At 44.7% G+C, this 12,796-nt stretch overlaps 2 protein-coding genes across 6 annotated transcripts in view; one reads left to right on the forward strand and one right to left on the reverse strand.

Moving 5' to 3' along the window:
• The window catches only part of FERMT1 (FERM domain containing kindlin 1), a 637,654-nt gene that overhangs the window by 539,356 nt on the left and 85,502 nt on the right, over positions 1 to 12,796 (reverse strand). The window lies entirely within an intron of this gene.
• The window catches only part of MCM8 (minichromosome maintenance 8 homologous recombination repair factor), a 42,436-nt gene that overhangs the window by 12,895 nt on the left and 16,745 nt on the right, over positions 1 to 12,796 (forward strand). For 4 of the 5 annotated variants that reach the window (XM_083606458.1, XM_083606459.1, XM_083606463.1 and 1 more), the window contains exons 11-18: positions 1,481 to 1,511; positions 2,532 to 2,672; positions 2,921 to 3,062; positions 5,331 to 5,526; positions 6,698 to 6,917; positions 9,229 to 9,438; positions 10,669 to 10,745; positions 12,030 to 12,219. In XM_083606458.1, the coding sequence (XP_083462584.1) occupies positions 1,481 to 1,511; positions 2,532 to 2,672; positions 2,921 to 3,062; positions 5,331 to 5,526; positions 6,698 to 6,917; positions 9,229 to 9,438; positions 10,669 to 10,745; positions 12,030 to 12,219 (1,207 nt within the window). Of the gene's footprint in view, positions 1 to 1,480; positions 1,512 to 2,531; positions 2,673 to 2,920; positions 3,063 to 5,330; positions 5,527 to 6,697; positions 6,918 to 9,228; positions 9,439 to 10,668; positions 10,746 to 12,029; positions 12,308 to 12,796 lie in introns of all 5 variants that reach the window. The other variant, XM_083606461.1, reaches the window with a different exon arrangement.

Genomic DNA, 12,796 nt, shown 5'->3' on the forward strand with positions numbered 1-12,796 from the left:
CAACTCCATAGTCACCTTTGACTGGACTTAACTGTCCCGGGGTCCTTTACCTTTTACCTCTACCTACCTTTTACAAATAAATGGGGTTGATTCATTACCTTGTTATTATAGACCTCTGGTAAGGGAACCTAATATGCAGGAACAGGAGAGTAAAAGCAAGTTAAGAAAAACCCCAGTTTGGTCCAAGGTGCAAAGGACATAATTCTCATGAACATGGTGAGCAATGTGTTGGCGTGCCAGGCAGTGTCTCCTTGTTATTCAGGTGAACAACAACTGTGGGCTGGTACATTGGCCAGTTTCCCTCTCCTTCAACATCAGCATGACATCACAATGGCCTGTGTCTCTCCTTCTGGTTGGACACATCCGTGTGAGAACACAGTGGCCAGTCTGTGAAATAGGCAGCATGAGATCACAGTGGCCAATTTTTCTCCCTTGGGTGGCTAGCATGGGCCACAGTGGGCAGCCCCTGTCCTTCAGGCAGGGAGCATCATCTTGTGGGGAGAGGCATTCATTCGTCTTCATTCCTCTTCCACTCAGGCAGGCAGTAGCATGTGGGCAGAATATTTATTTCTCTTGCGGAAGCTGCCAATAGCTTCAGCACAATTTCTTTCTCATGTCAGCACAATCTCTTTCTCAGTGCGGTGGGCTTAGTTGGGAGCAGATGGTGGACCCTGTATGTTCTTCTCTTAGTGAGGTGGTCAGCAGAAGTATGAGTGTAGTGGTCATCTCCCCGAAATGGGCAGCAGCATGTGGACAGAGAAGCAGCAGTCAAAGCAAAGAGCTGGCAAGTAGGCAATCTATCTGTTACAGGCCTCTCTACTTACAGGAAGTGGACGCGGGTGGCGCTGTGGTCTAAACCACTGAGCCTCTCGTGCTTGCTGATCATGAGGTTGGTAGTTCAAGTCCGTGCGAAGGGGTGAGCTCCCATTGCTCCGTCCCAGCTCCTGCCAACCTAGCAGTTCAAAAGCACACCAGTGCAAGTAGATAAATAGGTACCGCTGCAGCGGGAAGGTAAACGGCGTTTCTGTGTGCTCTGGCTTCTGTCACGGTGTTCCATTGTGCCAGAAGCAGTTTAGTCATGCTGGCCACATGACCTGGAAAGCTGTCTGTGGACAATCGCCGGCTCCCTCGGCCTGAAAGCGAGATGAGCGCTGCAACCCCATAGTCGCCTTTGACTGGACTTAACTGTCCAGGGTTCCTTTACCTTTTAATTAGAAGCCAAAGGAGGGGTGTATATCTAGTAACTCAGTGCCCTACATAGCACCTTGCCCCTATCCATGACTGCTAGGAGCAGAATAAACCGTGAACTGTTCATGCAGATTTGCTTAAATAGCACCATGTATGTAGAATTCAGTTTATGCTATGAAATCTATATTCTTTTAGCAAAATACTTGGGGGGGTGTTTATTGACACGGAACATGCACTACCCTGGGTACTTGTTTTAAATTATGTGTTAATTTGGTTTTTCTCTTCCTTCTAGTTCTCTTTGTCCTACTATCTACGGTCATGAGGTAAGTGCATCCCAATGGAAAAATTCCAATGGCTGTTCTAAATGCTCACTGGAAAACGTCTACCGTCCCCCCTGTAATCTAGTTTTTGTCAACTGGTTGGCAATCCAGAATGAGTAACTTGGAATATAAGATTGGGATGTTCTTTGTTCTTTTGTTTCCCTGCCCCTTGTAGGATTCAGTCAGTTATGTTAGCATTAAAAAAATAAATCCCATGTTTACTCATATGGCCTAGGCCTGTTCTGAAGCCCCCTGACAAATTGTACATTGGCTGCCTTTTCATTTTTAAAAACATATGTTTTCACTTTTCAGTTGTTATGCAACGGTGGAAGTGTTTGTAATTATTTTTATAGGAGTTTCTTGTTTCTATCTTCAATAAATAGATTGCATGTGAGTTTAAAACAATGAAACCATCAATCTTTTTAATCACCTTGTTTCTGATACACACAGGTCCTGCTTTTTGAACACCATTTATTCCCAGGAAATCGTTTGTTAGGCGAGTTTTCACATAATGAGCTGACAATTTCCATTATTTCTAATGGTGACATTTCTAGTCTGTGTTTCTAGCCTAGTCTCCCTCCTTTCCTCCATAGTTTCTGCCCAGAACTGCTTAAGGCAACCAGCAAAAGACAAAGGAAGAACTGATTAGTCTGATTAGTCTCCTGTTCCCTGATTTGTTTGATTTCCTTCCCTCCCTCCCTGCTATCTGCCCAAAATGTCTGCTGCCTACCAGCAAAACTCAAAACAAGTAAGGAAGTGGACAAACTCCGGCTGTTCAGGTACCTGAATCAGCTGTTTGTGTAGCGAGGTTTGGGTATAATTCTTTGTGTTCAGATAAAATTTTGGATAATGAGCATTTTAAGAGCAGGACCTGCGTGTACTTAGTATTTTGCCATTGTGTCTGCATCTCTTCATGCTGGGATTCTCAAGGTATGAGGTATGAACAGACCACATGTGGACTATGTGCCGCTGCCTTGAGCTAATCCATTCCAATACTTTATGCATCATGCTTCCATTTAACAGATTGTGAAAGCTGGCCTAGTGTTGGCATTGTTTGGAGGCTGTCAAAAGTATATGGATGATAAAAATCGGATTCCTATTCGAGGAGACCCTCATCTTCTGGTGGTTGGAGATCCAGGACTGGGGAAGAGTCAGATGTTGCAAGTATATTCATTTATTAATAAATAGCGTTTATTTGTTGATTTTTCTTACCGACATCCAAAGTGTTTTTTAAAAGTATACTTTAGCACCAGCTATATCAATCTGAATGCAGGGAAAAGACGTATATTCTTCAATGGGGATGTTGTGTGCATAGTATAGTGTAGTATACTATGTAGTATACTACAGTAGTATAGTGTGCATAGTATAGTTTGCATAGTGTGCAAAACTAGCCTTTACCATTTGTTTCTTAGGCTGTATGCAATATTGCACCTCGTGGTGTGTATGTGTGTGGCAATGCGACGACTGCAGCTGGTCTGACTGTAACTCTGTCCAGAGACAGTTCTTCTGGAGATTTTTCCTTGGAAGCTGGTGCCCTTGTCCTTGGAGATCAAGGTACTATAGAAGTGATCTTCTCTGTAGCTGGAAACTTTGAGCTGATGCATAATCCCTTCAGCTGATATGGTACAGTGGTGCCCCGCAAGACAAATGCCTCGCAAGACGGAAAACCCGCTAGACGAAAGGGTTTTCCGTTTTGGAGGTGCTTCGCAAAACGAATTTCGTATGGGCTTGCTTCGTAAGACGAAAATGTCTTGCGAGTTCCTGCGGGGTTTTTTTCCTTTCCCCCCTCTTTTTCCCAAGCCGCTAAGCCGTTTATCAGCTGATCCACTAAGCCGCTAAGCCGCTTAACAGCTGATCTGCTAAGCCGCTAAGCCGCTAAGCCGCTTAACAGCTGATCACTAAGCCGCTTATCAGCTGATCCGCTAAGCCGCTTAACAGCTGATCACTAAGCCGCTTATCAGCTGATCCGCTAAGCCGCTTAACAGCTGACCCGCTAAGCCGCTAATAGCGCTAATCCGCTAAGCCGCTAATGGGCTTGCTTCACAAGACGAAAAAACCGCAAGACGAAGAGACTTGCGGAACGGATTCTTTTCGTCTTGCGAGGCACCACTGTACATTACCTTGTTAGTTCTAGAAATCTTGTAAAAACTGTGGCTGTAGCTTTCAAAGCACTTTTTCACATTTTCTTTGGTAGTACAACACAGAAGGCTATAACTAGTCCATCCCTCATTTGTGATCTTGTAGGAAGTTAGTTGCTTTCCCTACCTTTTCCGTCTGGGTATTTGATACTCTACTGGAAGATGATCCAGCTCACAGGGCGGGCAGAATACTTACAGTACCATGGTGGTTGGCTGAATTAGGGTGGCCAGTTGCAAATGAGGACAGGTCTTTACACACACACATACTTTATTAAATTATCTGTTTTACAATTTAAAATACTCATTTTACATCCTTAAGATATCAGTGACTTCCTTTCTTCTTTTTCCATGGTTCATTTTACTACCATAAATCCCTGCATATTTTTCAAAAACAATACCATTCAGTATTCCATTATTACATCCATCAAAACTTACTTACACTGTTGAATTTATCTTAATGCTGCCAGTGTTTCCAGCTATATACAATTTTCCCATATATTCAGTAAACGTTTTCCAATCTGCGTTAAAAGTATGTTCTTGTTCTCTTATTCTGTATGCTAAGTCTGCAAGTTGTGCATATTCTGTCAACTTCAGTTGCTGTTCTTCTTTGTTTGGGACCTTGCTTGTGTTCCATTTGGGGGCTAACAAAACATGGGTCACAGTAGTGGCATACATAAACAACCTTTTTTGACACCTGGGAATTTCAGTCCTAATTATCCCCAACAGAAAGGACTCTGGTTTTTTTGGGAAAGTACTTTTAAAGTACTTTTTAGGGACGCAGGTGGCACTACGGGTTAAACCACAGAGCCTAGGACTTGCTGATCAGAAGGTCGGTGGTTCGAATCCCCGCAATGGGATGAGCTCCCGTTGCTCGGTCCCTGCTCCTGCCCACCTAGCAGTTCGAAAGCACGTCAAAGTGCAAGTAGATAAATAGGTACCGCTCCGGCGGGAAGGTAAACGGCGTTTCCGTGCACTGCTCTGGTTCGCTAGAAGTGGCTTAGTCATGCTGGCCACATGACCCAGAAGCTGTACGCCGGCTCCCTTGGCCAATAAAGCAAGATGAGCGCCGCAACCCCAGAGTCGGTCACGATTGGACCTAATAGTCAGGGGTCCCTTTACCTTTACCTTTACTTTTAAACATTTTTTTCCCCAATTCATTGTGGATCATTTCCCAATACTCCTTTACCCTTTTACAAGTCCACCACATATGAAAGAACGTTCCCTCTACCTCTTTGCATCTCCAGGTCTTCTCCACTCTATAGTTTTGAAAATGAGGGAATTTCATCAGCTATAGCTTGTCATGCAGGCAGGAACCTTTTCCTCTTCTGCATTGGACCACTCTAGTCTGCATCAAGTCCCCCTTCTTTTCAAGTAGATGATCACTACTGGCTTTACTTCTGGCACTGATAATCTGATCGGTGGGTTGGCATGACTAACTGTATATGCGCAGCCCACTTCAATGCCTGCGAACCCTGACAATGGCAAATGCTAAAGTTTGCCAGAACCTATTGCCATGCTTTTTTAAAACACACACATTCAAATATAGATTGCATAGCTCCAGTTGTAGAAAGTGCTGGTTCAAACAAGTTTTTGGCGCATCGTCTTCGCTCTCCGCTGCCTTTCACTTATCAAGTTTATGAGAGTACGGGAATGACACCTCTCTTTTTGTCATTTTGTTTTTCAGGCATTTGTGGAATAGACGAGTTTGATAAGATGGGTAACCAGCACCAAGCCTTGCTGGAAGCTATGGAACAGCAAAGCATCAGCCTCGCCAAGGCTGGTATTGTTTGCAGTTTGCCAGCGAGGACATCAATAATAGCAGCTGCAAATCCAGTTGGGGGACACTACAACAAGGCCAAAACGGTATCTGAGAATTTAAAGTAAGTACTTCAAAAATGCATGCATCAGAAAGAAAGAAGGGTTTTTTTTTTCATTTTGAAAATGATTTTTAAGTCTGCATCACTGATTTTGTCCGAAAGGTGACCTTTCTGGAGGGAATTACTTATTTCTCCTTTTAAATGTTCAATGTGAACACTCTCCCCCCCTTTTTTTTGCTGAATGTTGTAAAAATCTGAACAAAAAGCAAACAAATTACGGTACTTTTCCGTGTATAAGACGCCCTGTATTTTTGGGGACTAAAAATTAAGAAAATGGGGGGAAATTGCCCAGAGTTGTTGGGCTTTTTGGGGGGTGGGGGGGAGGGTTGCCGAAAACCACTCTCCTCACAACAATACAAACACAACATGTAGGCTAATAGTTAGTAGAAAATATGTAATAGAATAATGATATTCATTATTCTATTATATATTTTCTACTAACTGTTAGCCTACATGTTGTACAGTGGTACCTTGGGTTAAGTACTTAATCCTTTCCGGAGGTCCGTTCTTAACATGAAACTGTTCTTAACCTGAAGCACCACTTTAGCTAATGGGGCCTCCTGCTGCTGCCGCGCTGCCGGAGCACGATTTCTGTTCTCATCCTGAAGCAAAGTTCTTAACCTGAGGTACTATTTCTGGGTTAGTGGAGTCTGTAACCTGAAGCGTATGTAACCCAAGGTACCACTGTATTTGTATTGTTGTGATTGAAAATTACTCACCTGCCTGGCCAACACTAACACTCGCATGCGTCGCAACAGCCTCCTAACGTCTGTCCCCTCGCCGGCAGAAACAGCCTATTGCCCACCCAATTGCCGCAGCAACACCCAGTCAACACCACCCCTTGCCGCAGACACCAATAACACGCTACATACCATCTCCAGCTCGTGGCATCAACCAATCCCACATCCCCCCCTAGGCACTACCCATGTACAAGATGACCCAATATTTTAAACATAATTTTTCAGTAAAAACACCTAGTCTTATACACGGAAAAGTACGGTATGTTCAAATTGATGTAAACTTGTATATAGAATTTCTTCTGCTGAAGAGACCTCAAATTATTTTGAATTCTCCACACTATGTTTTCAGGTATGCTATAGAAAGAGTGTACCCAGGGGTATGTGTGTATGTTTAAGAACATGCACTGTACTTGCGGGTTTTTCTTTCCGTGTAGAATGGGGAGCGCTTTATTGTCACGATTTGACTTGGTGTTCATACTGCTGGATATACCGAATGAAGATCATGACTACCTGCTTTCCGAACACGTGATGGCAATGCGAGCAGGAAAACAGACTGGGTGCAGCAGTGCTGTAGTGCGTCGCACGAGCTCTCAGAATTCGAACATATCGGTCCTTGAAGCCGTTTCAGACAAACCGTTGTTGGAAAGATTAAAGGTAGTACATACTGTTCAGATTCCTGGCCCTATACCATCTTATCTCTTATCAGAGGCTGCCATGAAATAAATTCTAGGAGCTTGCTTGTTCAATTTTTCTCCTGTTTTTGTTAAGTATCTAGGTTGTTACTGTATCTAAATGGGGTTTTCACATTCAAGTCTGAATTTTGTTGTAATAAAAAGAAAGGCGATGTTTGAGGGCAGGACATGCTTCCTGAAACTGGGTACCACAGGGAGATTTCTGTTATCAGTACCAGATTTAGATATAATTTTTATTGTGAGGGTTTTTGTAAGCCCCTTTTTGAGAGACCCTTTGTCAGGGACCGTGCTGAGGAGGGCTGCACTGAGGAGAAATGGTGGGAGACCCCCCTCCCCCTCTCCCTGATCCTGAATCTTCCCAGAAGCAGTGGGGCAGTATAGATTTGGAACAGCGGTTTGCAGAGGGACATAGTTCAGAACGCAGATGTTGGGAAGAACTGGGTGGTGAACAGCTAGGAGAAGAAGAACTGGGAGAGAGAGAGTTAACAGACTCACTTTCACTGGAAAGCATCCATCCGCTCAGCTCAAGATCAAGGAGAGCAGATAAGGCGGCAGCACAGAAAGCACAGTGGTTGTGAGATCAGGTTGCCAGATGCGGAAGTGACATGGATGACTAGGGGGGAAGTGGGTGAAGCCCTTAATTGGGAGCACCTTCATCCCTAGGAATGGATTCTTTGTTCTCTCGCTGTGATCATTAAAATTTCTAACTGGTAAGAGACTCCTTTTGCTTTGTTCTGGTTATCTACTGCCAAAGGGTGGGTGGGTGGATAGCCAAGTCCCTGAAGCCTGGCACCCTTGGGGAATATAAAGCAGGAAATAAGTATTCAAAATAAATGAAGCCCATGTTTGTGTATAAGTAGCTGGGACTCTCAAGTGCCCTGTGCAGTGGTGTACGGGGGCTTTTCCGCTCCCCGCTTCCCAACAACTGCCCCTCTCGCCAACTCCCAGTTCCTCTGCTGATATCCCATAAAGTACAAAGATCTGCCAGTGGATGGAAGTCTATCCCCCTCCCCTGCTTGCACAAAAACACTTTCCACTTACACCCAGGATGGGAAGCTGGATAATAATAATAATAATAATAATAATAATAATAATAATAATAATTTATTTATACCCCACCCATCTGGCGGGGCCTCCCCAGCCACTCTGGGCAGCTTCCAACCAAATATTAAAATACAGTAATGCATCAAACAATAAAAGCTTCCCTAAGCAGGGCTGCCTTCAGATGTCTTCTAAAAGTCTGGTAGTTGTTGTTCTCTTTGACATCTGGTGGTAGGGCGTTCCACAGGGAGGGCACCACTACCGAGAAGGCCCTCTGCCTGGTTCCCTGTAACTTGGCTTCTCACAGTGAGGGAACCGCCAGAAGGCCCTTGGTGCTGGACCTCAGTGTCCGGGTAGAACGATAGGGGTGGAGACGCTCCTTCAGATATACTGGACCGAGGCCATTTAGGGCTTTAAAGGTCAGCACCAACACTTTGAATTGTGCTCGGAAACGTACTGGGAGCCAGTGTAAGTCTTTCCAGACCGGTGTTATGTGGTCTCAGCGGCCGCTCGCAGTCACCAGTCTAGCTGCCGCATTCTGGATTAGTTGTAGTTTCTGGGTCACCTTCAAAGGTAGCCCCACGTAGAGCGCATTGCAGTAGTCCAAGCGGGAGATAACCAGAGCATGCACTACTCTGGCGAGGCAGTCCATGAGCAGGTAGGGTCTCAGCCTGCGTACCAGATGGAGCTGGTAAACAGCTGCCCTGGACACAGATTTGACCTGTGCCTCCATAGACAGCTGTGAGTCCAAAATGACTCCCAGGCTGCGCACCTGGTCCTTCAGGGGCACAGTTACCCCATTCAGAACCAGGGAGTCCTCCACACCCGCCTGCCTCCTGTCCCCCCAAAACAGTACTTCTGTCTTGTCAGGATTCAACCTCAATCTGTTAGCCGCCATCCATCCTCCAACGCCTCCAGACACTCACACAGGACCTTCACCACCTTCACTGATTCTGATTTAAAAGAGAGGTAGAGCTCTCAGCCATTGCGTTTGCTATATAGCATTTCAGTGTTCAAAGTGTTTTTACATGTGTTACAGCCATTCTCAAAATCTACCCTGTGTTGTGAGGATCTGTGAGGCAGAGTGACTTACATGAGGTGAGAGACTTCAGCCTGGGTCTCCCAAGTTTCTCACTCCCACTCTTACCTGTGGGAGCCACAGTGGTTCAGATCTGATGGCACTGTCCACTTCCGGAATGCCGTAATACCTAAAGCGTGTTTTCAATCGCCAGGTCATTCCGGGAGAAAATTTTGACCCCGTTCCGCACCAGCTGTTGAGGAAGTATGTTGGCTATGCCCGTCAGTATGTGCACCCCACGCTATCTCCAGAGGCTGCTCAGGTCCTCCAGGAATTCTACCTTCAACTCCGACAACAAAGCCAAAGAGCAGACAGCACACCTATCACCACACGGCAGTTGGAGTCCTTGATACGTCTTACCGAGGTTTCCTTTCATTTTATATTTCTTGCCGCTTGGATTTCTTGCAATAGGAAAGTTTTGCCAAGTGACAGACTGCCCAAATGCTAGTGATTTTAATGTGGGCGTTGGGAGACAGCGCAAGTATTTTCTTTAAAAAAACCTAATTTCAATACATAGATGTAATTCCATCAACCTGGTGGGACTGGATTTGGACCAAATCTGAGTTGCCGGATTCTTGAGATTCCAGGGGAGCAAGGAAAACTCTCACCATCTTTTTTTTTTTTAAAAAAATGCTGCTACCATCTTTTTCTGTAAATAAAATAGAGGATACTAAAAGTTAACAAACTGGGCTCAGCCATGTTCGCTGTCTTCCGTTTCTTGAATGGCTCCCTTGTAACTTTAGCCTCAAAGTAGAGATACTCCTTAAAATTTAATGTCTGATGCTGGATGTTATTCCATAAAAGATCTCGCAAACAGAGATATTCCACTGGATATCTCACTTTTTAAATACGATTCTTCTGGTGTGACCCGGATTATCCGTTCTTTATCTTGTGGCTGATTCAACTTTACTTCTCTCTCCCCAATCCATTACGTTGATACTCTAAGCTGCCTTTGTTCCAAGAACGGAGTTTAGTGATGTGCTCTTTTTAATCATTTCTTCAGCACAAGCATTTCAGCTTGCTAAATGGAACAATCCCCATTCTTCCTCTTTAATTTTAAACTATATGAAACTGCCTTAAACTGGGTCATGCCACTGAATCCTCTAGTCCAGCATTACTTATTGCATCTGTCAGTGGTTCTCCAAGGTCTGGGCACAGGGACATTTCCCAGGTTGGTTACTTGATGTCCTTTAAGTAGAGATACCAGGCAATAAACCTGGGGCCTTGTGTGTACGAAGCATGTGTTCTCTGCCAGCACGGATGGAGTTCTGTTCTGTTCTGTTCTTTCCTAAATGCCACAAGATTCAGCAGCTTTGCTGAACTATATCCACATTCAAACTGAAAAATGTAGTGTGTATTTGTCTGTATTTTTCGGCTGCTGATGTAAACTCCTTTCACGTAGCTTTTCTGAATAAATTAGGGAGGAGACGAGGTTGGTTATTGCAAAGGGTTATTGCTGACTAAATCCCACTTGGAGTACCCATTGAAGTCAATGGACTTAAGTTAATCAGGCCCCTATATTTCAGCAGGTCTACTCTCTAGTATGCCTTGGATAAAACCCATTTTAATTTTAATTATTGTTTGCTTGTTTAAGGCACGGTCAAGGTTAGAATTAAAAGAAAAGGCCACCAAAGAAGATGCTGAAGATGTCATAGAAATAATGAAATACAGGTAGTATGCGCCAGAATAAAACTCAGTTTACAGCAAACCAAAGGTCTGCGGGGCTCTAGTGCACACCTTGTTGTGCTTTTATTTATTTCAGTGATACTGTCAGAGCTACCCTAGGTCCCAGCTCACAAAGGACCAACGCTGCTTCGTTGTTAAGTATAAAAGTCTTTATTGAAGTTCAGTTTCACTTCCAGAGCCGCAGCGCGCAGCTCTACGTCTCCACTGTCAGACCGCTGATGCTCCGTCTGAGTCTCCTCCCCCTTGACACCAATTTAAGATTCTAGCCTTGCTCCACCTTTTCCGCTGCTCTTTCCTCCTCTGGGTCCGCCTGCCCGCCGGGGTCTCGCCCCTTCTAGCCTCCTCTGAGGCTGATTCCCCTGAGCCGTCTCCCTCCCTCCGGCGGGCTTTAGGAGCTGGTTCCCCATCCGGGTCCCCTGCTGTCCCGCGCGCCTGCACATTTGAACTTGGCGCGCGCGCCCAGCCAGCAGCTTTCCTCCTGACCGTTTCACTGCTGCTGTCACTGCTTCCCCCTTCGGGGGGGCTAGCTGCAACTGACCTCCCTTCCGTTCCTCCACTCTCCGATGGAGGCGTGGTCAGCCCTGACTCCCTCTCTGGAGGAGACGCTGCCCCTGACACATGTGACTCTTCCCCCCCACTACGCTCTGGTGGGGAAACTGGTCCCGACCCTCCACTGCTGCTTTGGGGTTCCCCTCTGGCTCCTTGTTTCTGGTGCGTCCCCCCTGGGACCCCCCTTGCCCTGACCATCGGCGCCCCCTTCTGGGAATCTTCTGATTCGCTGGAGAAGCTCATGGAATCTCTCGGGCCACTGTCATACTCCCCTACGCTGCCCTCGGATTCTTCCCCTTCGCTCTCCCATTCCGCTCTCCCCATTGCTCCTGCTCCTGATTCCCTGACAGTACACATTTTCCTGCAGGAAGGAGGAGATCCTCACTTGGGCTGTCCCTCCACTCACTGTACTGGGCAGGAATATGCAAATTGAGCTACTCAAATTCAGTGGCTCCAATGTTCACAGTAGTTCCAATGTCACATTCCTCATTGGGTACAGGGAACTGTTTTCTACACTAGAATGGAGGGAGAAGCCATGGATGTTGGCAGGTGGGGGAGAGAGCTCTAATTGATCAATCCACTGGTGAGTCCCTCCATTCCCTGCAGAAAATGAACAACAGCTTCAAGCTTGCTCTTATGGTTAACTCTTCCAAAGGCACTTCTCTGCCTAGTTTTACGCCTTCATTGTTTACTGATGTTTCCGTGTGTTTCTTCTTCAAGCATGTTAGGAACTTACTCTGATGAGTTTGGGAAGTTGGATTTTGATCGTTCACAACACGGTTCTGGAATGAGCAACAGGTCGCAAGCAAAGAGGTTTGTTTCTGCCCTTCATCGTATTGCAGAAAGAACCTACAACAGCCTTTTTGAGGTTCAACATCTGCGGCAGATTGCAAAGGAGGCAAACGTAAAAGTAAGTAAAAATAAAATTTTGTATTTGGAAATGATTAAGTTTGATATTGGAATTATCAGTTGGAAAAACAAGTTCTGGGCCCGCATCTGTACTTTTTTTTAATTTGTTTTGTTTGCATTTTATTTATTAATTAACATTCTTCTATTACATTGGTAAACATTGTCATATTACGTTACGGGACTTACTATAATATAATTTACAACATGTATACAAAAATTATATACAAATTTTATATACCTAGAAAGAAAATGAAACAAAAAAAAGAAAGAACAAAGAAAAAACAACATTTCCCCCCCAAAATCATATACATACCAACACACTAGACTTCCTGTCTTTCCCGTTGTATATTCCTTTTTTACAAATGTTTGTACTCTTATTATTGTATATCTCATTACGTATTATCTAATACATTTCTATATCAATATGTGCTCTTAGTCTTATATCTCAACTCAGTCTCACTCCAACGTCAATCAAATGCTAGCATAGATAGCGAACCTTTACTGTATTTTTGAACATATGTTTTATATCTATCCCACTTTTCCATAAATTTTTGTTTTGAATTACCTCTTAGGGTATT

The sequence above is a fragment of the Podarcis filfolensis genome (genome assembly GCF_964270895.1).
Source record: "Podarcis filfolensis genome assembly, chromosome: 3".
NCBI lineage: Eukaryota > Metazoa > Chordata > Lepidosauria > Squamata > Lacertidae > Podarcis > Podarcis filfolensis.